The 26270-nt window shown below is 35.0% G+C and overlaps 1 protein-coding gene across 3 annotated transcripts in view; it reads left to right on the top strand.

The window, feature by feature from the left end:
• KPNA4 (karyopherin subunit alpha 4) overlaps positions 1-26270 on the top strand; it is a 57937-nt gene that overhangs the window by 6039 nt on the left and 25628 nt on the right. For all 3 annotated transcript variants that reach the window (XM_034998242.1, XM_034998236.1, XM_034998252.1), the window contains 6 exons: positions 17608-17652; positions 18521-18610; positions 18722-18751; positions 18836-18888; positions 20920-21015; positions 21980-22065. In XM_034998242.1, the coding sequence (XP_034854133.1) occupies positions 17608-17652; positions 18521-18610; positions 18722-18751; positions 18836-18888; positions 20920-21015; positions 21980-22065 (400 nt within the window). The remainder of the gene's footprint in view (positions 1-17607; positions 17653-18520; positions 18611-18721; positions 18752-18835; positions 18889-20919; positions 21016-21979; positions 22066-26270) is intronic.

Below are 26270 nucleotides of genomic sequence, written 5' to 3'. Positions count from 1 at the left end.
TAATGAAGCCATTTTATATAAACATAAATTTCTAATGAAAAATAAATTATTTTCTAAAACCCAAAAAACTTGGTGAAAAGAATGGCCATGTTTAACATTTTTTTTGAGGTCTCTTATGTTTGGCCAGAAAAGATAGTTGGATTGTCCTATCTATTTCTGATTTAGTCTTTTATGGTAATGCTGTTTTGGTTGAAGTATATGAAGAATATCCAACTTCACACAGGCAGTTGGAGAGGGAGGGTGTTAAATAGCCTCTTCAGATAAATATGGAAATTTTTGTTTGATACTATATCATAACTCCACAAAATAATAGTTTCTTAAAGTTTGGTTGTAATATGAACTCTTAAGCCACATCAGTGAGCCTTTCATACTCTGTTATGTTAAAATTTATAGGTCTGTCTTGCACTTGGAATATCTTTTGCCGTTGCCTGATTTTGTAACAGCGTGTATTGGTCATTTGGAAAATATTAGTTCACAGAGTAATGCTGATCTTGCAAATGCTGACACATTTTTTTATACAGTGAAAATTCACAATTATTGGCAATTAGTGTCACCAAATAGTTCATCAGAAAAATCTTAAATATTGGAAATTTGTGAAGCTCCCAGTGGTAAAAACAGGTTTTCCAAAATTCTTATTTTCACTTGAAAGCTTAAATTTTATCATTAGCAAGAAACACCGTTAGTTGTTTCCCTTGAAGCCATAAGCTCACTTTGCTCATTTTTTGAAAACATATGCCAGACACTGTCTGAATAGCCATAATTTGTCTGTCAGTCATTCTTTCAAGTAAAAATGGTGTTCCATGAAAAAATGGTATTTCAATTTGCAACTCAATCATAAACTTTTTCCTTGAGACAGTCATCGTACTGCAGAAGTGGATATGCTGCAGAAGTAGTTTATGTGTAATCCCCATTTTATCACAAAATTTTAGAAAGAAAAGGCAGGTTTTTAATAAAGGTAATTTTTCACTATTTCATCAAGGACATTAAGTGGAATGAACTGGCCTTTGGTTGTTGTTGTTGTTGTTGTTTTACCTGAAATACAGTGAGTACTTATACAGCCTGATGACATTACTTTAATTCATGCTAAAGCACCAGTAGTTTACCCACTGCATTTCATTGCTGTGCAAATATTAGCACCATAATAAATATTAGTAGTAATATGAAAATAGTTTTGATCTGCGAACTCTCTGAAAAGGTTTCAGTATCCCCACAGGGATCTATTGATCACGCTTTGAGAACCACTGTCTTTGTTTATTAGTGTTTCTTCTGTAAGAGGTGACCGTCACTTTAATAAAAGCTCTTTAAAGGCTTTATAGTATCACAGTTAAAAAACATGGACTGTTGAGTCACTTACGCCTGGATTTGAACCCTGGTTCCTCCATTTAATAGTTATGGAAGTTAATCTCTCTAAACCATTTATTTTTTATTTTTATTTTTTTAAATCTCTCTAAACCATTTAAATGTTTAATCGTGCCTGGCATATAGTATATACAGAGTGAATGGAGGCTCTTTTTATTTCTTCCAGCTTGCTTCATCGTTCATTATATCCAAATAACCCCTTGTGTTCCCTGTCAGAATAACATTTTGTTTGCTCCTCCTTTTGTACCACTGTGTACCATAATTCAGATCACATCACATGAATTGGGGAAGGCTTCCTTTTCCGTTCATTAGCACTCAAGTAAAAGCCTTTCTCCTATGTGCTTCAACCAAATTGTGGCAAAATTACTAGTTTCTGACTTCATTTCTGTAATTCTGGTTGTAAGTATTTTGTAACTGTTTTTCCACAAGATTGTAAATTTAACCAGAAAGTAGTTTTGATTCACACTGTTTAGTACCTGTGTTGAAAAACGACGGTCATAGACATGCTGGTAATACAAGAGTGGCTTAACTACTTAAAACCTAAGCTTTTTCTATTACTGTTTATTTACTGTTAGACCAAAATTTTATTAGCTGTCACTTTTGCCCTAAATTTAATTTACATTAAACCTAACATAAATTACATTTTCAATAATGTGTTCTGAAAAACCTGGAATTTTACTACATTTTTATTAACAAAAGTCAGAATCCTAAGATTTTGTGGGATTTCATAATTTGGTGGTAGACATATTTTTTAATATTAAAAAGCAAGTCATATTCTATCTCAGTTTCCTATTTTATGAAAACTTCAGTTGCTCAGTATCCACTCTTAATACTTGTTTTAGTTTTTATAGCATGTCTTTGTGATTCCTTAATGTAGGTATTACATAAATTTGTTTAGTTAATGGTAGTTGTATCCTGATAGCTTCTACAAGTAGCGTCTACTTGGTTGTATTAAATGACCCTGTCCTCTTTGCCACCCATCCTGCCTCTTTATGGTGGTCCTCTGTGGTCACTTTCAGCTGTTGCTGGTCCAGAAAAGCAAACAAATACAGTCTTAATATTTTCAAATAATTGTTACATTATTCTTGGTTCTTTAGTAACTATGAAACCCAGTATGTTTTGGCTCTCTTTAGAACAGTGGCTTTAAGTATACCCTAAACTCTTCCTTCATCATGTTGATTATTAGTATTAAAAGTTAAGTCTGATAACTTTAGGCTGAAAAAGCTGAATTTTATACTATGTAGTTATGTTTCAGGGAACAGAAACCCACCTCACATTAGTTTAAGCATTAGCTTTCATAACCCAGTAAGTCCAGGGCTACAACTGGTATTAATTGTGGTGAGAGTTCTCGTGAAAGTCTGGGGACGATTGATCAAGATTTGATTGCATACTTACGCCTGAATTAATCACTTTGGGCAGAGGAATATGGTTCTGTGATTGGCCAGCACAAGCGGTGTGTGTGTTAGAGAGGAATGTTGGTATTTTCACTTAACCCCCAGATTTGCCACAAGAATGAGGGGTACGATAGAGTAAGAAGAAAGGAAGAAAAAATTTACTGAAGACAAAATTATAAAGCAGCACCCTTCGCTATAGATGTACAATGGTTCCTTACTTTGCCTTTGAATATTATGTGGGGAAGTTCATTATATTACAAGTATAGCTAGAATTGAGTTCATTGTTGATCAGCTGTTTACTCCAACTTCTTATATCAGAGTGTTCACATTTTTTCTGTTAATGTTTTAAATAATTTTTCCCAATTTCCTTTTGTTCTCCAGCTTTAAAACAGTAACAGTATTATCCCCAAATGATGAAAAAGCTTAATTAGGACCAGTAAATAAAAAATATCACCAACATTATTACTCATTAGGGAAATGCATATCAAAACCATAATGAGATACCACTTGAACCTAGTAGGATAGGTTTTTTAGTAATATGAAAACAAACGTAAGTAAACAAAAAGATAGTAACAAATGTTGGTGAGGATGTAGAGAAAGTGCAACCCTCCTACATGGCTGATGGGAATATAAATTGGGGCATTCCATCTTGGATTGTAGTTTGGCAGTTCTCGAAGTTAGACAGAACATGTGACCCAGCAATCCCACCCGTAGGTATAAACCCAAGAGAATTAAAAATAAGTGTCTGCACAGAAACTTGTACATGAACGTTTATAGTATTATCCATAATAGCCAAGCCAGACAACCCAAATCCATCAACTGATGATGGGTAAGCAAAATGTTGGCTATGCATACAATGGAATACTATTCTGCCATAAAAAGGAATGAAGTACTGCTGCATGCTACAACGTGATGAACATTGAAAGTATTTTGCTGCCTGAAAGAAGCCAGTCAGAAGAGATCACATATTCTGTAATTTCAATTATGTGAAATATCCAGTATAGGCAAATTCATAGAGACAGAAAGTAGCTTAGTAGTTGCCCAGGTCTTGGGGAATGACTGCTAATGGGTATGGACTTCTTATGGTGAAGACAATGATCTGGAATTAGATGGTGGTGATTTATGTGCAACTTTATACCAAAAACCACTGAATTGTACACTTCAAGTGGGTGAATTGTATGGTGTGTGAATTATATCTCAATAAAACTTTATTTTTTTTAAAGAAGTTTTAAGAGAAATAGGGACCGTGACAACTTTTCATTACCTAAGGTCATCGGTCACCTCTTGTTATCTCTTTTTTACTGACTTCTCCGTCTACCCTTCTCTTTATTGGATTCATTTGTTCAGCAAATACTCAGTTTGTATGTCTGAGGTTCGGTTGTAAGCAGTGAGGATAGAACAATAAATAACACAGGCTGAATTCTCATGGAGTTTACATTCTAGCAAGTCCAGATCTCTCAGATCCCTGCTCTAAACTGACCCTGTGGGGATATATTCAACCACTGTGAGCTAGTGTTGTGGTAGATTTCTTACCTTTCTTTTCTAAACTCAAATTTACAATGAATAATATACCTCAAACATGAAGGGAAAGGACATCCTAAATGTTTACTGTCCAGGAACTCTTCCCTTGAGATTCGTGGAAAAGTCTGATTTTTTAGAGTGGGAGCGCCTAGGATTACATTTCTTTTTTTTTTTTTTTTTTAAGATTTTTATTTATTTATTTGACAGAGACCAAGCGAGAGAAGGAACACAAGCAGGGGGAGTGGGAGTGGGAGAGGGAGATGCAGGCTTCCCACTGAGCAGGGAACCTGATGTGGGGCTCGATCCCAGGACCCCGGGATCAGGACCTTAGCCAAAGGCAGACGCTTAACAACTGAGCCACCCAGGCACCCCTAGGATTACATTTCATTAGATATATGCCATTAGAAAAGCTTAATAATTTTTTGTAACCTTAATTTCTGTAAAATTAAAATCCTACCTAATCAGTACTTGCTTTGATTAAGCTTTTAAGAATGCAAGGAAAGAGAAGTTTCTTTTAGACAGGGTTGTAAGTATGACATTATTTAGTTAATGTCCCTCCATTCTTTCTTTTCTGTTAACTTTCTACTCACTATTAAAATATGAGGCACATCATTATTACCCCATTATTAATCTCCATAGTGATTGCCTTATTTCTGCTATTGCTCTTCTCCAATTCATAAAACAACTAGCATGGGTCTTTTAGAAAATGAAGTCATGCCCCTTCTCTGCTTTAGTAGCTTCCCACCACACTTAGCTTCCAAACTCTTTACTGAGACCTTCAAGGCCTTGCCAGCTTTGGTCCCTATCTATTTCTCCTGCCTCTGTCACTTTATTATCTCCCTTACTTATATTCTCATCTTCTTTTAATTGTTCTAACTCTAACACTTCAGTAGCTCTCTTTTTAGGCCCTTCACATATGCTGTTCTGTCTGAATGCTTTCTCCACCCTCTTTTTTTTACCTTCATCCCTTTTCCTTCACTGCTTGGTTATTTCTCATCCTTTGAGTCCTCAATGTTACTTACTTAGAGATGCCATCCTCCCACCCCACCCCCCTTGTTGTTTTCATTAAGAACACCGCATAATTTGTTAGCGTATTTACTCAGTGTTAATTTCTCCCGTCAGACTAGAAGCTCCCTGAGAGTACAGACCTGGATCTGTTTTGTATACCAGTCTTAATTCTCCTTACCGAGCCTGGCATATCAGTGGCAGGGAATTAAATGAAACTTTAAAAAATGTGTGTGTGCACTCTGATTAGAATTAATGACTAAGGGGCACCTGGTGGCTCAATCAGTTGGGCATCTGCCTTTGGCTTGGGTCATGATCTCGGGGTCCTGGGATCAGGCCCCACATCCAGCTCTGCTCGGCAGCGAGTCTGCTTCTCCCTCTCCCTCTGTGATCTTTCTCGCTTTTGCTCTTTCTCAAATAAATAAAATCCTTTTTTTTTTTAAAGATTTTATTTATTTATTTGAGAGAGAGAGAATGAGAGAGAGAGAAAGCACATGAGAGGGGGGAGGGTCAGAGGGAGAAGCAGACTCCCTGCTGAGCAGGGAGCCCGATGTGGGACTCGATCCCGTGACTCCAGGATCATGACCTGAGCCGAAGGCAGTCGCTTAACCAACTGAGCCACCCAGGCGCCCTAAATAAAATCTTTTAAAAAATAGAATTAGTGACTAAATCAAATTTTTTAAATCAAGGTAATTTTTGTCCTTGAAATGGTAAGGGCATGGTAGTTGTAGAAATTTTTTAGAAAAATGGGAAAATAAAGTAATCCTCTATAATCTTACTACTATTAAATTTTTTAGAATGTTTACTTTTTCTTGTGTACTTTTTTCCAAATATATTTGAACTTAATTTGGGTTCTTATGAGAATAACTCATAGTAGAATACAGCGAACTTTCTCCACCTTGACACTTTTGATACTGTGAGCCAAATAATTTTTTGTTGTGGGGACCATCCTGTGCATTGTAGAATGTTTTAGCAGCAGCCCTTGTCTCTGCCATAAGATGCCAGTTGCAGGCTCCCTCCCAGCTGTAAAAACCAAATTGTCTCCAGAAATTGCCAAATGTTCCGAGTGGCAAAAATCACCCCAGACTGAGAACCATTGGAACTTAGTTCAGTAAACTTCCCAGAACACCATTTTGTCAGTGGATTCCTGTTGTGTATAAAGTCAGTCAAAATTTTGGTATTTCAGGCTGTCAGTTGAGTTTAGCAGATATTTGAATGTTTGCTGTATAAATGCTAGGGAACAGGGGAACACTAAATATTGACATTAATTCTTACCTTTTTAGTTTATTCCCCTTTCTCTATAACTTCATCTTAGACTCCTCCCACTTCAGGCAGGTAAATCCACCTTAACTTTAACACTCAGTTTTGCTTTTCTTTCTTTGTTTTTATGGGTCCCTATTGGAAACACCTTCTCGTCTTCCCTTTATCTTGCCATTTCTATTTCCAGGTTGAACTGAAGCTTCAGTTGAATTGGAGGCTTCAGTTCAATATGGACCTTGTCTATTTTGTACACTATTCTTAATTCTCATCACAGAGCCTGGCATTCGAATTTTCCCTCATCAACAGTTTGTATCAATCATTCCTTTATTGAACTCTTAGAGTTGTTATTTATGTACCCGTATTTTAGTGTTTCCTCATGTAACATAAATGTTTTTACTTGTCATGTGTTTTGTAGAAAAAAGTATTGCAAAAGGATATGTATACACAAACAAATTGGATAACCTAGATAAAATGGATAAATTCCTAGAAACACACAACCTACCAAGACAGAATCCTGAAGAAACAAAATCTAAACAGATCTATAACTAGTAAAGAGACTGAATCAGTAATCAAAAATCTCCCAACAAAGAAAAGCTCAGGACCAGATGGCTTCACTGGTGAATTCTACCAAACATTTAAAGAATTAACACCAATCCCCTTTAAACTCTTCCAGAAAACTGAAGACAAGGTCACATCCATTCTGTAAGGCCAGCATTACTCTGGTACCAAAGCCAAAGACACTACAAGAAAACTGCAGACCAATATCCTTGATGAACAATGTTGTAGAAATTTTCAAAATACTAGCAAACTGAATTCAACAACATCTTAAAAGGAATATATACCCTGACTAAGTGGGATTTAATCCTGGAATGTAAGGCATGGTTCAATATATGAAAATTAGTGTACTGTACTAAATTAATGGAATGAAGGGCAAAACTACACATTGATGTCCATGGATGCATAAAAAGCATTTGACAAAATTCAATGCCCTTTCATGATAAAAACACTCAACAAACTAAGAATAGAAGGAAACAACCTCAATATAATAAAGACCAAATATGAAGCCCCAGCAGATGACACTCAATGGTGAAAGATTGAAAGCTTTTCCTATAAGAGTAAGAAGAAAGAGAAGGATGTCCACTTTGACCAGTACTATTCAACATGGTACTAAAAGTCCTAGCCAGAGCAGTTAGGCAAGAAAAAGAAGTAAAAGGCATCCACATTGGAAAGGAGGAAGTAAAATTCTCTGTAGACGGTTTGATCTTATATGTAGAAAACCCTAATGATCCTCCTAAAAAAAAAAATTAGAAGTAATAAATGATTTGGCAGAGTTACAGGATGTAAAATCAGCATTCGCTCATAAGGAACAATTTGAAAAGGAAATTAAGAAACATTGAGTTACAATATCATCAGAAGGTATAAAATACTTAGGAATAAACCTAACTAATGAGGTAAAAGACTTTCACACTGAGAACTGCAAAATGTTGCTAAAAGAAATTAAAGAGAGCAAAAATAAATGGAAAGGTATCCCATGTTCATGAGTTGGAAGACCTATTATTAAATGTTAGTACTACCTAAAGTGATCTTCAGATTTAACGGGAAAGTCCATATGGAATCTCAGGGGACCCTGAATAACCAAAACAATCCTGAAAAAGAAGAGAAAGTTGGAGGTCTCACACTTCCTAATTTAAAAGTTGAAAGTTACAGTAATCAAAGCAGTGTGGTATTGACATAAGCCAAACATTGACCTACAGAATAGAATAGGGAGTCTAGAAATAAACTCTTGCATATATGGTCAAAGATTTTTGACAAGAGTGCCAAGACCATTCAGTGGTAAAGGACAGTCTTTTCAAAAAATGGGGCTGGGAAAATTTGATGGCCACAAGAAAAAGAATGAAATTGGACCCTTACTTAACACCATATACTAAAAATTAACTCAAAATGGATCAAGGACCTAAATGTAAGACCTAAAACAAAACTCTTAGGAGAAGGAATAGGACGGAAACTTCATGACATTAGATTGGGCAGTGATTTCTTGGATATGACACTGAAGATGTGTGTGTATGTGTGTGTGTATGTATATATATATACACACATATACATCTTGTACAAGACAGACAAATATAAAAAACTGGAAATTGAACTTTTTCTGTTCTTACATTTACTTTCTAACTTTTCCAAAGAGATATGTATAACTTCTGAATTTAATACATTTCTCTGTTCAAATATTTGGTAGTGAAACTCCACTGTAATCCCATTCCTTGGAGTTAACAACTGGGTTTTTTTGCCTTAAGGTTTTATTTATTTATTTGAGAGAGAGAGAGAGCGTGCACACAGCAGGTGGAGGGGCAGAGGGAGAGGGAGAAGCAAACTCCTACTGAGCAGGGGAGCCTGATGCAGGGCTTGATCCCAGGACCCTGAGATCATGACCTTAAGCCAAAGGCAGACACAACCAATTGAACCACCCAGGTGCCCCTGGAGTTGACAGTTGTTAGCGATTTCTTATATTTTTTGTGATTTTTAAATTATATTTATGTACTAATTGTTTCAGTGCTTATAATTTAGATGAGGATCATTTTAAAGTGGTAGTATGTTTAGTAGAATTATTTTGAACTGTTCAGTAACTTGCCACGGTTAAATTTGGCCTCTTCCTGTTTAATTTACCTTCAGACTTACCTTATACTCTATCTTGAGTAATCTTTTTACTTGTTAGAGGTAAGAATTTGATTCTGCTTATGAAGACTTGCCCATCACTAGTAGTGCATATGGAACTTTACTACTACTATTAATAAATACCATCTTGAGAAATCATCAGTTTGAGTAAGCATTTAACATTAAGCATTTAAAAATTCCCTTTTATTGTCATAAATGGGAAATGTCATAAACAAAGTTGGAATTTATTTGCTAATTGCATACAGTTTGCCAGCATACATGATATTTGGCAAACACATGAATAAGCACTGTGATGGCTGCTTCAAGTGGAAATGAAAGGAGGGAAAAGTGGAAAGGAATGGGAAAACAGGCTTTTTTTTTTTTTAAAGATTATTTACTTGAGAGAGAGAGTGAGCAAGCATGCAAGTGGGGGGAGGGACAGAAGGAGAGGGAGAGAGAGAATCTCAAGCAGACTTCCCACGGGCATGGAGCCTGGACTCGGGGCTCAATTCCACGACCCTAAGATCGTGACCTGAGCCACCCAGACGCCCTAAAACAGACTTTTGTAGTTACACTTTTAGCATTTTTATTGGTTTACCATGTTTATTGGCTTGAACAATTATTGTACCTACCAGGTATGTTTAAAATGTGATGATCATTTGGGTTGAAAAACACCAGTAATTCAACTTTTCTCTGAACTGTTCTGTAGATTAGCTTTATATGATTGATTATGATCTGATTGATTGATATGGCTCCTTGCCTACCTCTCTATTCCTTCTCACCTTCAACGGATCCTGCATGCACCATCTTTTATAATCCCCTCTTTTTGTATATGCTACATTTTCTACTTGGAGTGGCTGTTTCTAGATGAGTTTTCATTTATTCTTAAAGATCCAGCTTATATTTCATATTTACTTACTGTAGTCTTTCTACCGTCAAGAGGAGTATATACATGTTATAACACATTAGATAAGTAAAATCAAGTAACGTGTTATAAATGGTGTTTGGCGCCAAATGTTTGCTAAATGTTAAGGCTTTATTACTATTTTATTATATTTCTCTGTCATAAATACTACCTCCTCAAAGCCACGGATATGCTATGTCTGGTCCACCTTTGTATTTCTAGTGTTTGACAAATAGGTGATTAATATTTGAGTAAATGCTTCCCAGCCAGCTCTAAATAATAATACAGTAGTAAACCATGTTGTGGGGAGGGGAAGGTTATGTATATTTCTGTGTATATATATAACTGTTTAAAAATTATTTTCTTGAGATAAAATTAATCTTGCATAAAACCCTCTTAAAGTGTACAATTCAATGATTTTTAGTAAATTTTCAGAGTTATGCAACCATTGCCAGAATCCAGTTTTAGAATATATCCCATCATCCCACAGAATATCTCATGCCTGATTAGTCTTTTAAAGTTTTTTTTCTTTTTTCTTTTTCTTTTTTTTTTCTTTTGGTGCTGTTACCTAAATATTAACATTCCTAGGGGATGGAGATAGGCTGTATGAAATAAAATCAAAGTATTACATTCCTTATCTTCTGTATGACTAACTTTTGAAATTTTCTCTAGTGAGATTGAGTCAGCCAAACCCTCATATTTTACTCAAAAAATTTTAAAATATTTAAATTTCATACAGTATGTTATTACATCATCATAACTTAAACTAGTAGTTTTTAGAGTTATGGAGAAAAGCTATACATTGGTAAAAAGTGATTTAGAAATTAAGTAGCCACTAGTTAGAAAATAAGTAGCCATAAATTGGAAAAGGAAAGACTGAACCCTGTCCTCAGTAAAGTGTTTAATCCCTAGAATTTAGGATAGTGATAGACACAATAATTATTTGTTAAATTAAAAAACTGTATTGTGTTCTGTAAGATTCACTTGTTTGAGTTTTTTGATAATTTCTTGTCCCCTTTTGGCTGAATTTAGGATTTTGTATCTGTATTTATTATAAGCAAAGAAATAGAAAAATACTGGATGATCTGCCTAAACTCTACCCCTTACTCAGTCTCTTTCTCTGCCTCTCTCCCCATCCCCCCATTTACAGCCTTTGTCCTTTAGATAGCTCTTTGGCCTATAAATAAGTCTTTGGCCAGTTTGGCAGCCTTTTGGAATTCTAATTGACAGCTCACTGCATCAGTGTAAGTCATGTGAATTCACAACTATTATATTTGCATGTAGTATATAAAAACTCTGCTCTTTAAGATGAGTAAAAACTTAGAAAAATAAGCCTTATATACCCCTTTCATGGGACCCCAGAGAAATAAAAGTCCTCTATTTGAGTTGGACTTGTGACTTGGTAAATGTCTAAATATCTAATACCACTTTTAAGACTTGCTCTTTTGCAATAAAAAACATGGGTAAATGCTGCCAGGCTGGTGCAGAGGATGTCTTTCTGCTAGTTCATTCAGTCTTCTCTTTACCTTGAAGGTAATAGCTTTTCCTCAAGAGAAGAAAATTCTTTACTTGCTTTCTTGCTCTGTAATAAAGAGATTGTCAAATCTCTTACTTTGCAAATAAATTTCTGTGGGTAGGAATAGCCCAAGGCTTATGTTACTACTACAATGTTAAATTGGTTTGATAAATCCTTTATTAATAGTTCCAGATTATCAGAAACTCCAAATTTAGTAAGATATACTGTAATGGGAAAAAATTCTTTGGGTGTAAATAAAATATTTATGTAAATGTACATATTTAATATTTAATATTTTATTTATGTAACATTTTACTTTAAAAGAAGTTAAAACCCATTATAACTTAATTCCGCTTCTTTAGGTGGAATAGTTACTAATAAAAACTTTTTTTTGACTACAGATACCTGTCCCTCAGAAGTCTACCTTTTATTGAACAATCTTTTAAGTAGTACATTTTACAAGTTGTATTTTCTGTGTTTGAGACATAGGACCCAGTTTTTTGTTGTTGGCTACTAAAGTTGTTTAGTGTTTTTGTATTGTGATACAGTGCAAAACCCACTGTCTTGATAATAGTACTTTTTCTTTAGTATGAACCATAGGCTATAAGATTGGCTTGAACTTTTAAGACTTGGGGGAGATAATATGGCTTACTGGTTAATTGGCTTTGTAGACCATCTGAATTCTGATCCTCGCTCTCCCACTTCTAGCACTGTGGTCTTGGCCAGATAATTTAACTTCTCTAGTCCTCAGTTTCCTTATTTATAAAAAAGAAACTTTTTTTTTTTAACCTTTTAAGGCTATAATAGTTAAAGGATAGTGAATGTTGTAACTTTTATTATAGTAGTTGGCTAAGTATTTTTATTCATTTTGCAGCCTATCTTATTTGTATTTTTTTATTGAGTCTTCTTTTTTTTTTTTAAGGGCAAAAGATTCAAAAAGACTTTATGAAAGAAAATGTAAGAGAAAAATACATGAGGGGCACCTGGGTGGCTCAGTTGGTTGAGTGCCCAACTCTTGATCTTGGCTCAGGTTTTGATCTCAGGGTTGTGGGTTCAAGCCCTGCGTTTGGCTCCATGCTGAAGCCTACGTAAAATAAATAAATAATGAAAAAAAAAACACATGAAAAGTTGTTCAATATCATTAATCATTAGAGAAATGAAAAATCACTACATATCTATTAAAATGGCTAGATGAGGGGAGCCTGGGTGGCTCAGTCGTTAAGCGTCTGCCTTCGGCTCAGGTCATGATCCCAGGATTCTGGGATCGAGTCCCACATCGGGCTCCCTGCTCGGCGGGAGGCCTGCTTCTCCCTCTCCCACTCCCCCTGCTTATGTTCCCTCTCTCGCTGTGTCTCTCTCTGTCAAATAAATAAATAAAATCTTTAAAAAAAATAAAATAAATAAAATAAAATGGCTACATGAAAAAGATTGACCATTTCAAATGTTGATAAGAATGTGAAGGACTAGAACTCTCGTGTACTGTTATCGGGATGGACAAATATACAACCAATTTGGAAAACAGTTTGCAGGGGTTTTGGGTTTTGTTTATTTTATTTATTCAGATACAATTAACATACAATGTTTTATTAGCTTCAAGTGTACAATATAATGATTCAACAATTCTATACACTTTCATTGCTCATCATGATAAGTGTACTCTTAATCCCCTTCACCTGTTTCACCCATCCCTCACCCAACTCCCTCTGGCCACCAGCAGTTCGTTTTCTGTATTTTTTTGTCTCTTTGTTCTTTTGTTTCTTAAATTCCACATATGTGTGAAATCATGGTATTTGTCTTTCTCTGACTTACTTCACTTAGCATTATACTCTCTAGCTTCATCCATGTCATTGCAAATAGCAAGATTTCATTCTTTTCTTAGGGCCTAATAATATTTCATTGTGTGTTGTGTGTGTATGTATGTATATATACATATATGTATATACACACAGTACATCTTCTTTATTTATTGATGGGCGCTTGGGAAGTTTTCATAATTTGGCTGTTGGAAAGTAATGCTCCAGTAAACATAGGGGTGCCTGGATCCCTTTGAATTAGTGTTTTGTATTTTGGGGGGTAATTATCCAGTAGTGGAATTCCTGGGTTGTATGATATTGCCATCTTTAGGTTTTCGAGGAATCTCCATACTGTTTTCTGCAGTGGCTGCACCAGTTTGCATGTCTACCAACAGTACACATGGGTCCCTTTCTTCCACATCCTCACCAACACTTATTTCTTGTGGTTTCAATTTTAGCCATTCTGACAGGTGTAAAGTGATATCTCATTGTGGTTTTAATTTTCATTTCCTTGATGACTAGTGATGTTGAGCATCTTTTCGAGTGTCTGTTGGCCATCTGGATGTCTTTGGAAAAATGTTCATTCAGTTCCCCTGCCCATTTTTTAATTGGATTATTTGTTCTTTTTTGGTGTGGAGTTGTAGATTATGTTTTTTATATATTTTGGATATTAACCCCTTATTGGATATGTCATTTTATCTTCTCCTGTTCAGTAGGTTGCCTTTTTGTTTTGTTGATGATTGCCTTTGCTGCAAAAACTTTTTATTTTGGTGTAGTCCCAATAGTTTAATTTTGCTTTTGCTTCCCATGCCTGAGGGGACACATCTAGTAAAATGTTTCTGTGGTTGATGTCAAAGAAATTACTGCCTATGTTTTCTTTCTGGAGTTTTATGGTTTCAGATCTCACATTTAGGTCTTTAACCCATTTTGAGTTTATTTTTGTTTATGGTGTAAGACAGTGATCCAGTTTCATTCTTTGGGTATTTTTAAAATATATATCTACCAAAACTCAAATGATCATCAAAAAGTTCACTTAAACAGAGATTGAATAAATTGGTTTGGTCAAAAATTGAGGTAAAGATTTCTGGACATATGAGATTACCCAGTACGTTTTAGTTTTAAGAAGGAATAATATTTATTATGTTATTCCTTATATATTGAATATATGTTCTAGTGGGGAGAGGGTAACAATAAAGTTTTATATAGCATATTAGCATGTGATAAGTGGTATGGAGAAAAATAAGGCAGAGAAGAGGAGTAGAGAGTACCCTGTGGGAGAGTTTCTAGATCGTTAGGAAGGAAAAGACCTTACCATGGAGATGACATTTGAAAGATGAGAGTGAGCACTGCAGATAGTGAGGGAAGAGCATTACAGCCTGAGGAATTAGCAATAGCAGTAATAATAATAGCTAACGCATATACTGTTATGTGCCAGGAGCTATTATTTCCTTTACATATATTAACTTACTTAATCTTTATAGTATCCTATGAAATAGGTATTTTTACTGTCCTCATTTTATAGATGACAAAATTGAGGCATTGAGAGCTAGTAAGTAGTATGCCTGAAAATTGAACCCAAGCAGTTTGGCTCTGGAGTCCATCCTTAGGAGTTGCTGTATAGTGTATTAGTGAAGGCCTTGAAGAGAGAGAATTTCCAGTGTGTTAGAGGAATAGCAAAGTTAGTGCAGATACAGCAGAGTGAATCAAGAGAATGATAGGAGCTGAGGTCTGAACCGTGGTAATTGGAGAAGGGATAACGTAGGAAGATTTGAGGGGACTTAAACCACTTTAATGACTGGGCTTTACTCCAAAGTGGAGAGCCTTTGATGGTTTTGAACAGGCGAGTAACATGATCTGACAGACTTCTTAAAAAAGGGGTTCTTCACTGAGTCCTTCCTCAGAGTCTGGGTACAATTCAAGAGGACCTGGAGAATTAGAAAAAATTACATCTTTATTTTCACTAACTTCTAACAGTGTTTCCTTCATTTAATAATGTAGCCAGTAAACCTCAGTAGTTATTAAAGTTACCTGTGACTTTTTGTCACCACCAGTAAAAAATTATTGTTGCAGGATATCTTGAAATATCATTTAAGGTCAACATTACTTTGAAATTATGGTAGTTATTAGACTCACTCACTGTTAGATCCCACTTAATGTGATAATGAAGCACATATATTATAGTTTGTTTTTTCATATATATATATTTTTGACAACTATAGATCAGTATAATTGTTTTTCTTTGTAATCTTATGTATTTCTTATCTCTATTTAAAAACTATATGAGGGGCTCCTGGGTGACTCAGTTGGTTTAAGCGACTGACTCTTGATTTCAGATATGTTGTGGGATTGAGCCCTCTGTTGGGCTCTGCGCTCAGCGTGGAGTCTTCTGGAGATTCTTTCTCTCCCTCCGCCCCTCCTTCTATTCATGCTCTCTCTCAATAAATAAGTAAATCTTTAAAAAAATAAAAACACTATGTGGAAGGTGTTCATTGATTTCACCAGATTGTCAAAAGAGACTATAGCACTCAAAAAATAAGATTCCCTGTAAGGATTGCTTTGGTTATTGTGATAAGAACGAACTACAGAGAAGGAGGGCAAGAGCAGAAAGAGGGGTACAAGTTAAGAGCCTTTTGCAGTAATCTAGGTGAGAGTTAACGGTGAGTTGGACCAGAGTAGTGACAGAGAAGGTAGTGATATGTAGTTGGATTTCAGATAAGTTTTGAAGGTTGAACCAGTAGGAGGATTTGGTACGATCGAATGTGTAACGTGAGAGAAAAAGAAGAATCAAGGATGGCTCTAAAGTTTTTGGTCTGTACCTAGGATAGAGCTGCCATTTGCTGAAAATTCCTTTGAAATTATCAGTAGATCTATAATGCTGGATATGTCATAAATTTTTTGTGTGTGTTTTTTTTAAAGATTTATTTATTGGGGTGCCTGGGTGGCTCAGTCGTTAAGCATCTGCCTTCGGCTCAGGTCATGATCCCAGGGTCCTGGGATCGAGCCCCGCATCGGGCTCCCTGCTCGGCGGGAAGCCTGCTTCTCCCTCTGCCTCTCCCCCTGCTTGTGTTCCCTCTCTCGCTGTCTCTCTCTCTCTGTCAAATAAATTAAAAAAAATCTTTAAAAAAAAATGAAGATTTATTTATTTAAGAGAGCACACGAGCTGGGGGAGAGGGAGAGAATCTCAAGTAAACTCCCCACTGAGTGCAGAGCCTATCACAGGGCTTGATCTCATGACTTTGAGATCAAGAGTCCAGACACTGAACTGACTAAGCCACCCAAGTGCCCCATCATAAAATTTTTAAACAGTAACATAAGACTTATAAAAATAAAGATACAAAGAATAAAAGAACTCCTGGTCTCACCTCCCATACGAATCATGCGAGATGAGATAGAGTTATGTATGTTTGTTAAAAATTAAAAGTTTGGTTTTGGATATAAGTTTGAGATCTTTAGTTAGACATATGAGTATTACTTTGTGACTTGCTATTTCTACATATGCCCAGGCATATACAGTCACTAGAAAGAATGAGGAGAACTTACACATAGAGCTTAAACTTGTATTGTTTCTGAAATTTTGAATGTGTTACAGTAAGCATGTATCCATGTGTTAGGTAAGTTTAACATGAGAAAACACATGTTAAAAAATAAGAGAATGGTTGCAGGATGTGATAGAAAAATTTTGTGGTCATTAGAAATAATGAAAAAGATCTACTGTATTATACCACCATGGAAGGGCTTTAAAAATCTATAAAGTAAGTAAACAAAAATAAGGTAAAGACAGAATAAGTAGATAAGTGTGTCAGAAACACAGTAAAATCTAACAGTGTGTATTTAGAGAAAGAGACTGGATGGATAGGATGAATGGATGGGAAGACACCTTCCCCTCCTTTTAAGCAGTTGAATTTACTAGCCTTGTACCATGTATTACTTCTTTAAGTGTCATGATTCATATGGGAGGTGAGCTTATGAGTTGGTTCTTTTATTCTTTGTATCTTTGTATTCTTATAAATGTTACAGTTTTAAAAATTTTATCTAATGTAGAAAATCATGTCTATAATATCTTTATTATGAGTAAAATATGACTATTTACATATGACTAGAAGAAAAGATTATGGGATATACATTAAAATGTTAATAGTCGTTTTCTTGGGTGATGGAAATTGAGGTGATTTTTTAAAAATATTTTTCTTTAATTTCTTGTAGACTATGAGAAGACAACGAAATGAAGTTGTAGTTGAATTAAGGAAGGTGAGTCTGCGTAATATTGAGTACTTCCAAGCATAATTCTAACAACATTACAGCATATATAGAAGATACTAAATGTATATTAATCCCAAGTGCCTACCATTTCTTTTTCTTTTGAAAACTGAAGGGTTTTGACTAAACTTACGCGGGCTATTGAAGTTGGCAAGATACAACTTGACCACTCTCCAGAAATGGAGATAAATCAGTTATATGGTGTTTTTCTTCTTTAATAATTTATATAAAGTGAAAGTCTTCTCTATAGAGTTATACTAAATAGTTCTGCTATTTACAGGTGTAGTTATACCCTGAAAAGAACTTGTTCTACTTATAAATTTCATCAACTTTTCAAGTATTAAAATTGGTTATCTTTCATGTGTGTAAAAAAAAAAAAAAAAGTTATAGTTGGGATTATCTCTTTAAATTTGTTCCACACATTTTAAGTGAAATTTAAGTGACCGTTGATTTTTGTCTGATTTTGAATTGCCCAACTTTTGCTTTGACTTTGTTTTTAGGTGATAAAGAGAAGCTCCCAGATGATGTATAAAATGGTTTAGTACTTTTAAACAAATATATATGTTTGGTTCTGGCTTAAACTGTACACTGTCTTTTTTAATCAAAAAATTTTTTTTTTTTTAGTTTGCTTTTACATAGTTCACGGTTCATTAAAAATGTAATATTTGGGGCTTGGGGCTCAAATTAATGTTGCTTAAGTGTTTGAATCACAATTTGGTTTGATTTTCTGCATTTGCATTTTACTTTTAAAAGGCACTTCCCATTTCAGTTTGTAGGCACAGGATTGCCTATCCTTTGTATGAAAGTATTTAGCTTTTTTTAACTAAAGTTCTTTTTTTGATATATATATATTTTTAAGAATAAAAGAGATGAGCATCTCTTAAAGAGAAGGAATGTACCACATGAAGATATCTGTGAAGATTCTGATATAGATGGCGATTATAGAGTGGTAAGTTATTGTTATTCTTTTAGCTTAAAAACTACCAGTGAAAAATTTTACATAAATATAGAATTTTAAAGTGACTTTTTAACTTAGTGTTCTCTTTAATTTTTTTCACAGCAAAATACCTCTCTAGAAGCTATTGTTCAAGTAAGTTGAGTTTTTTTGCCCCCTCTTCATTTGTATTTCTAATTATTATGTATCTATATCAAAAATTGTTTTAATTTTTTATAGAATGCTTCAAGTGATAACCAAGGAATTCAATTAAGTGCAGTTCAAGCTGCTAGGTAAGTTAAATTTTGAGGACATATTTAAATTTTATAACTTACCCAGGAGTTCTGTTTGAGTTTTCACTGTATAGTAGTACTGTCACTCATGTTAACTTTGATGACAAACAATAAAGAACAGTCCATAGACCATCTACATTTACTTCAAAATTTTTTCTCTGATCTAGAGTATTAAAATTGGTAGCAGTTTTCTAAACTCCCAAATAAATAAACTTAAGTTTCAACTTGCATAGCACGTACAGATGCTAGGGAAGAGTTGTTTTGACAGGTTATTGCTATCAATTAATAGAAAAACATTATTTATAAAACTTCACTTTTTATTAACAGGTTTAATTTTATAAAAAGATTTTTTTATCTCCTTCCCAGGTAGCTAATTCTTTTCACAATCTCTATTTTAATTAAATCATAAATTGATTTATAAGCTTACTGTCACGGTGTACAGGCAAGTAGACATTAAGATTTAGGGCTATAAAGTTTCCCAGTGTACTTTCAGTAGGAATATTAAGTTAGTTTGCATATTTCTGCTGTGAAATCTATGTTCTCAAGGTGTATGCTCCTATATTTTAAGGGGGGAACCAGAGAAACTTTGAGACCTTATTAAGGCATGGTTGTCTCATAGTATAATACAGTCTTTGTTTTCTGTATTTATAAATATAAGAATAATGCTCTGTGTTATTAGTAGGACAGAGACCCTTAAGTAACTGATCCTATTCATAGAATTTCATAGTGGGAGAAGATTACACTGGTCCATCCAGTATCTTAGCTAGTATACGAATCTTTTATAAAAAAAAATGTATTAGAGTTTTCCTACTTTCTGTATTCATTTTAAATAACCTAGAACAGATAGGAAAATTACAGAATTAGCAGTGTTGCCTACCATAGGTAAAAGAACTTCTTAGAGAGGACTTGGTTATGTAGGAAGAAAATCACAGAAGTATTCACATCTTAAAATGGCAAATTACTGTTTATAGATAGAATGATTAAGAAATTGATACATTATGCTCACCATTTTCAGAGTTGATTACTTGAGTTTTGGAGCAGCTTTTCTCAACAGTTCTAAATAAAGCCTTAAGGCCCCTAAGGCCAATGTTCTCGAATTACAGTCTTTGGATCTCTAGGAGATCCTGAGACAACTTTATGGGTATACAAGATCAAACCCATTTTCACAATAATACTAAGACTTTGTTTGCCTTTTTCTAATGTATTAACAATTTACACTGATGTTGGAAAAGCAACTGTGACTAAAACTTGATGGTACCTTAGTGCAAATCAGTTAGACAGTGGCACCAAACTGGTTCTATGTTATATTTTGTAGATATATGCACCATTGTGCACTCAGAAGAAAAAAGGCCATTTCTAAATCTTTAAGAATGTCCTCAGTGTAGTAGGAAAAAGTTCTTTTATTAAGTCTAGAACCTAGATTAAGAAAGACTGGGCTGTTTCCTACTTTGTGCTAAGAATTGTGGCATGTGCTATGGAAAATACTGTGAAAAAGTATGTGGTATAATTCTTGCTATGTAAGAACTTTAGAACCTAATTGAGAAGGCAAAGGTATATTAAAAATAGGGTGATAACAGCAAATGTAAGCATATGCTGTGGAAATGTTCTTGGAATTCAGAGAGGATATTGTGAAAATTTACAAACTGAAATGGACTTTGAATAGATAGAGCTTGAATAGACAGAAAACAGGGCATTCCAAGTGTGGGGAATAGGATGTGAAGAGCCTGGAAATGAGATTGAAATGGTAAGACAGACAACTGATCTATTGTTGAATTACAGAGAGTAAGATTAGTTAGTTAGGTAAGATGGAGCCAACCTGTGGAGGACAAAGAGGTTACATTCATTGGGTAGTAAATATGCAGCCATTCCTTGGTTTATATAGGAGAATGATCTGATTAAGCTTTCATAAACATTGCTGTGCAGGGTATTCAAATGGGTGAGGACTTGTGTAAGCTCTATGTCAAATACGAATTTGAATTTAATTATAATATGTATCATTAAATTTCACAAGAGTATGTATATCTCTTATAGGAAGCTTTTGTCCAGTGATCGAAATCCACCAATTGATGACTTAATAAAATCTGGAATATTGCCTATTTTAGTTCACTGTCTTGAAAGAGATGACAAGTAAGTACATTATTTTAAGAGGTAATTTAGAATGTATCCTTTGCAGAAGACAAGATTTTGTAGTAGTTTGGTCTTTAAAGAAAAAAGGAAAAGGCTATAAGAGTTGAAAAGCCAGTGATAAACATTGCAGGGTGTGTTTACACCAAGAGGTGAACATAAAGGCCAAAGAGGAACTTGAGAATGATACATTGAACTTTTTTTTTAAAGATTTTATTTATTTATTTGACAGAGAGAGAGAGAAACAGCGAGAGAGGGAACACAAGCAGGGGGAGGGGGAGAGGGAGAAGCAGGCTTCCCGCTCAGCAGGGAGCCCAATGTGGGGCTCGATCCCAGGACCCTGGGATCATGACCTGAGCCGAAGGCAGACACTTAATGACTGAGCCACCCACGCACCCCAAGAATGATACATTGAACTTTTTAGCTTTGAAAATTGGCAAAAACTAGTTTGGCTGATAAGTACTTGAGAAAACTATTTGGGTAGTCATATGCAGGTATCTAAATAAAGAGTTTTTGGGGCGCCTGGATGGCTCAGTTGGTTAAGCATCTGCCTTCAGCTCAGGTTATGATCCCTGGGTCCTGGGATCAAGCTCCCTGCTTAGCAGGGGGCCTACTTCTCCCTCTCCTTCTGCCCCTCCTACCCACCCCCATCCTGTTCGTGTTCTTGTGCGCTCTCTCTCTCTCTCTCAAATGAAGAAATAAAATCTTAATTTAAAAAAAAAAAAGTTTTTACTTAATTAAAAAAAAAAAAATAGGTGGGACACCTGAGGAAATTGTATGCTTTTTATACTGAGGATCTGTAAATAGTCACTGGAGGTTTAAAAAAAGTGCTGGATGCATAGATAGATACCTTTGAAACAAAATATTTAATACTTTAAAAAATGCTTGAGGGGAGAAATGGTTGGTAGATACTAGATTTGGGCCAATGTAAAAATCCTTACTGTTTAACATTATTTGTTCTCTGTAGTCCTTCTTTACAGTTTGAAGCTGCATGGGCTCTGACAAACATTGCATCTGGAACCTCGGAACAGACTCAAGCAGTAGTTCAGTCCAGTAAGTTGGTGATTTAACAGATAAAAAAAAGAAAAATATAGTGATTCTCTTAAAAGAATAAAGCTATTTATATTATAATAGCTACCTAATTACAGGGTAGTTGAAATAGGCCAACCTAAGTATGTTATTTTGATCATGTTGTTCCAGTGACTGACATTTTCTATTTTCAAAATTTCATTTGATGCTAAATCTGAGAACATTTCCTAATTATAGTAGCAGATTACATTATTGTAGTTACACACTTTATAGGACATCATAGAAATAAAGGTGTTTTTCCCATTGCCATACTACTTCTTGGCTTCTCTTAATGAGATTTTCATCATATGCTTTAGAGAAATCTTTTATAAAGTAGTCCTGTTGAAAAATGGCTTGAAATTTTTTCATTGTTATTATAATAGGATTGTTTTTCTTTTATGTTCGAAGAGATGTGAGAAATTATTATTGGAAGTAATAACCTATGTATTGTTTTCATGAATACTGTTTAATTCTTCTATCAAAGAAATTAATAATTTTAAAGAAGGTACTTTTAAAGTGCTCTTCACACACGTATAAGCAATATACTTGTGTAAGCTTGTTAAAATCTTAAGCATTAATTTCTATATGATTTTAAAGGGGAACAAAGGTGTTATCCAAGTAAACATTTAATTATGTAGACATTTCTGTTGTAATATTACATAGAATATTAATGCTACCTTAAGTCATGATAAAACTGGCTTAATTTGGGGTTTAAATGGGTTTTGTTTTTGGCTTTTTGGTTTTATTTTGTATAATTGATTATTTAGTAAATTTTATAATCTCAAGACAATGTTTTAAGCTCTCACTCTTTTTCCTTTCTGTTTTATGTGGCTTTTTCAAGAGTAGAAGGAGCCTTAGAATTTGTTTTAACACTGCCAATCTGTCTTGTTTTTGAGTACAGCATGATTGATCTACATGTACTTAAATAGCATTTTTCAAAGTAATATCAGAAGAAAGAAAAAATAGAAGAATCATTTGTTCAGTGTAGTAGTATTCTGTTCAGATACAGATCTTTCTCTGTGTTTCCCATCCTTGTTATAAAGCAAGGATGTTGTAAAGCAACAGAACCACTTTCTGATTCAGAAGGTCTCATGTGGTACAGGAATCACTGGCCTGACTAAAGACCCATGTGATGTTAAATTTTTTTAATTGAGGTGTAACTGACATATATAGCATTAAATTAGTTTTAGACATATGACATAATGACTTGAAGTGTATACACCAAGATATGATCACAGTAAGTCTAGTTTCTCCTATCATCATATTAAATTACATAATATACAGTACAGTATTACTGACTACAGTCACCATGCTATACATTTCATTCCCATGACTTGTTTTATGATTGGATGTTTGTACATCATGACCCCCTTCTATTTCACCCACCTCGCAAAAGCCCTCCCCTCTGTCAACCATGAATCTGTTCTCTGCATCTATGAATTTTTGTTTTGTTTGTTCATTTGTTTTTTAGATTCCACTTATTAGTGAAATCATACATTATCTGTCTTTCTCTTTTCTGACTTATTTCACTTAGTACCTCAAGGTCCATTGATGTCCTAATTAAGTATTTCATTTTTTGGTAATGAATGAGAAGTATTCCATTGTGTCTGTGTACGTATGTACACACATCCATCCATCCATCATTGGACACTTTGGTTGTTTCTATATATTGGCTATTGTTAATAATCTGGTAATGAACATAAGGGTGCATATATCTTCAGAGGTTCTAAGTGGTTTCACCATAAGCATATTTGCTGAAAGCATTTTTCCTCACATAACTAATTGGCCATAAGGCAATTTTGCCATAAAAGATATAAGAATAACTGGTTGACGGTTTGATTGGATGGTTTCTTGGTTTCATCAGCTAGCTGACAGTTTGCTTTCATGTCTGCATTGACACACTACTCCTATTTTTATATTAAATAAATCTTAGCCCTTGTAATAGTCTGTACAGTGGCATAGAGTTTTGAACGCACACTTCTCATAGAACTTTGGAACATCTGTCAATAGACATGTGGTAATATGCTGAGAACAGAGAACAGTGTAGAAGACTTTCACAGTGCAATACAAAGCTGTTACAAATATGCATCCTTGTATTTAGAAACTGATATCTCTCTTAAGGAAGAAAGAAATTTTAGCAAAAAATGAAAACATGTGATGCCAGATGAAGAGATGAATCAACAAGCAAAAAATTACATATATATAATGTTATAAAAGGAAAACTTTGAGGACAAGTGCTTAGGTACAGTCTGCAAAATAAAAATCAATTATTTGCATAGAATTGCATGAATCTACATACATTTTAAATGTATTCAAATGTTCTGTATTTTGCAATAGTCTTGTTAATTTTGTTAATGCATTTTTCATGTTTCATTATGTCCTTTTTAATGGATGTCTCTCTTTTATTTTTGTGATTTTATCTTTTATGGCATAATTGCCATACGGCACATTAGGTATAGGGTGAAAATGTTTGCAGCAAAGATGCTTATGGTGAAAATACTGTGAACTATTCTTAAATTTGTTTTCATTTGCTTCAGATAAATACCCAGAAGTGGAATTGCTGGATCCTGTATTTTTAGTTTCTGTATTAGTTTCTTCTATTTTTAGTTTTTTTATTAGCCTCCATACTATTTTCCATAGTGGCTGCACCAATTTATATGCCCACTGGCGGTGCACGAGGGTACCCTTTTTTTCCACATCCTGTCCAACACTTGTTATTTCTTGTCTTTTTGATTCTAGCCATTCTGACTGGTGTGAGGTGGTATCTCATTATGGTTTTGATTTGCATTTCCCTGATGATAAGTGATGTTGAGCATCTTTTCATATGTCTGTTGGTTATCTGTATGCCAGTGCTTTCAGCACTTTGAATATATCATACCATTCCTTTCTGGCCTGCAAACTTTATTCTGAAAAATCTCTGATAGTCTTATGGGGCTTTTCTTGTACGCAACAAGTTGTTGTTCTATTGCCACTTTTAAGATACTCTCTTTATCTTTAACTCTTGACATTTTAATTACAATATGTCTTGGTGTGGCTCTTTTTGGGTTCATTGTATTTGGAACTTTCCTGGCTTCCCAGATCTGGGTATCTCTTTCCTTCCCCAAGTTGAGATAGTTTTTAGCCATTATTTCTTCAGACAAGTTTTCTGTATCTTTCTCTAGACTCTCTTCTCCTTCTGGGACCCCATTATGGGAACGTTGTTCCACTTGATGTTGTCCTGGAGATCCCTTAAGCTATCTTCACTTTTTAAAATTCTTTTTTGTTTTGCTGCTCTGTTTAGGTGAATTCCACTGCCCTATCTTCCAGATCACTGATCCTTTCTTCTGCTTTATCCTTCTCTGTTGTTGAATGCCTCTACTGTATCTTTCAGTTCAGTTATTGTGTTCTTCAGCTCTGTGACTTTTGTTTGGTACTTTCTTATATTTTCTATCTGTTGAAATTTTTTCTGTGTTCGTCCATTTTCTCCCGAGATTGGGGAGCATCTTTATGACCATTTTTTTGAACTCCTTATCAGGTAAATTAGCTCCATTTCAGTAAAGTTTTTTTCTGGGGTTTTATTTTGTTCTATTCTTCAGTTTACTTATTTAACTTGACTTTCTGTGTTTGTTTTTATGTATTAGGTGAAACAGCTACCTCTCCCAGTCTTGAAGGAATGATCACAGGAAGACAGCATGTGTTTCAGTCAGCTGTCTGTGCTATACTTTGGGGATGGTAGCCTGCCACAGATTGTTTCACTCCTATGGAGCGCAGAAATGCAAAAGACCCCCCTGCCCCCAGCTACCAGTGCCAAGCATTCAAGGGGTGTCCTTTATGTGGACTTTGTGCTCCTGCCAGTTTTGGCAGGACCACAGGGGCCTGCCAGGCCAGGATGAGCCATCCCACTGGGTTTGGTGGGGTGGAGCTGTAGCAGTGCTCTGCACTGGAGAGTGCAGGGGTGGTACAAGTATCGTTAGCAAGGTGGAGTGTGTAAAAAATGGCACCTGCCAGCACCTCCATCCCTGGAGAAAGTTCCAGCAGACCCTCATCCCTTAGGCAGTTGCTTTAAACTTAGCCAGTGAACCTCCTTTGCATATGCTCTAGGCACTTTTCAGCCCACTGCTTTTGTGCTGAATCCTGGGGCATGTGGGCAAGTAATCTCATAAGAGCGTAGTCCTGGTTTCCTACAGACCTTTGGGTCTCTTGGATATTAG

Source organism: Mirounga leonina, unplaced genomic scaffold (genome assembly GCF_011800145.1).
Source record: "Mirounga leonina isolate KUSES-001 unplaced genomic scaffold, KU_Mleo_1.0 Mir_115, whole genome shotgun sequence".
Taxonomy (NCBI): domain Eukaryota; kingdom Metazoa; phylum Chordata; class Mammalia; order Carnivora; family Phocidae; genus Mirounga; species Mirounga leonina.
Note: the sequence above shows the minus strand (reverse complement) of the source record. Positions and strands in the feature narration are given on the sequence as shown.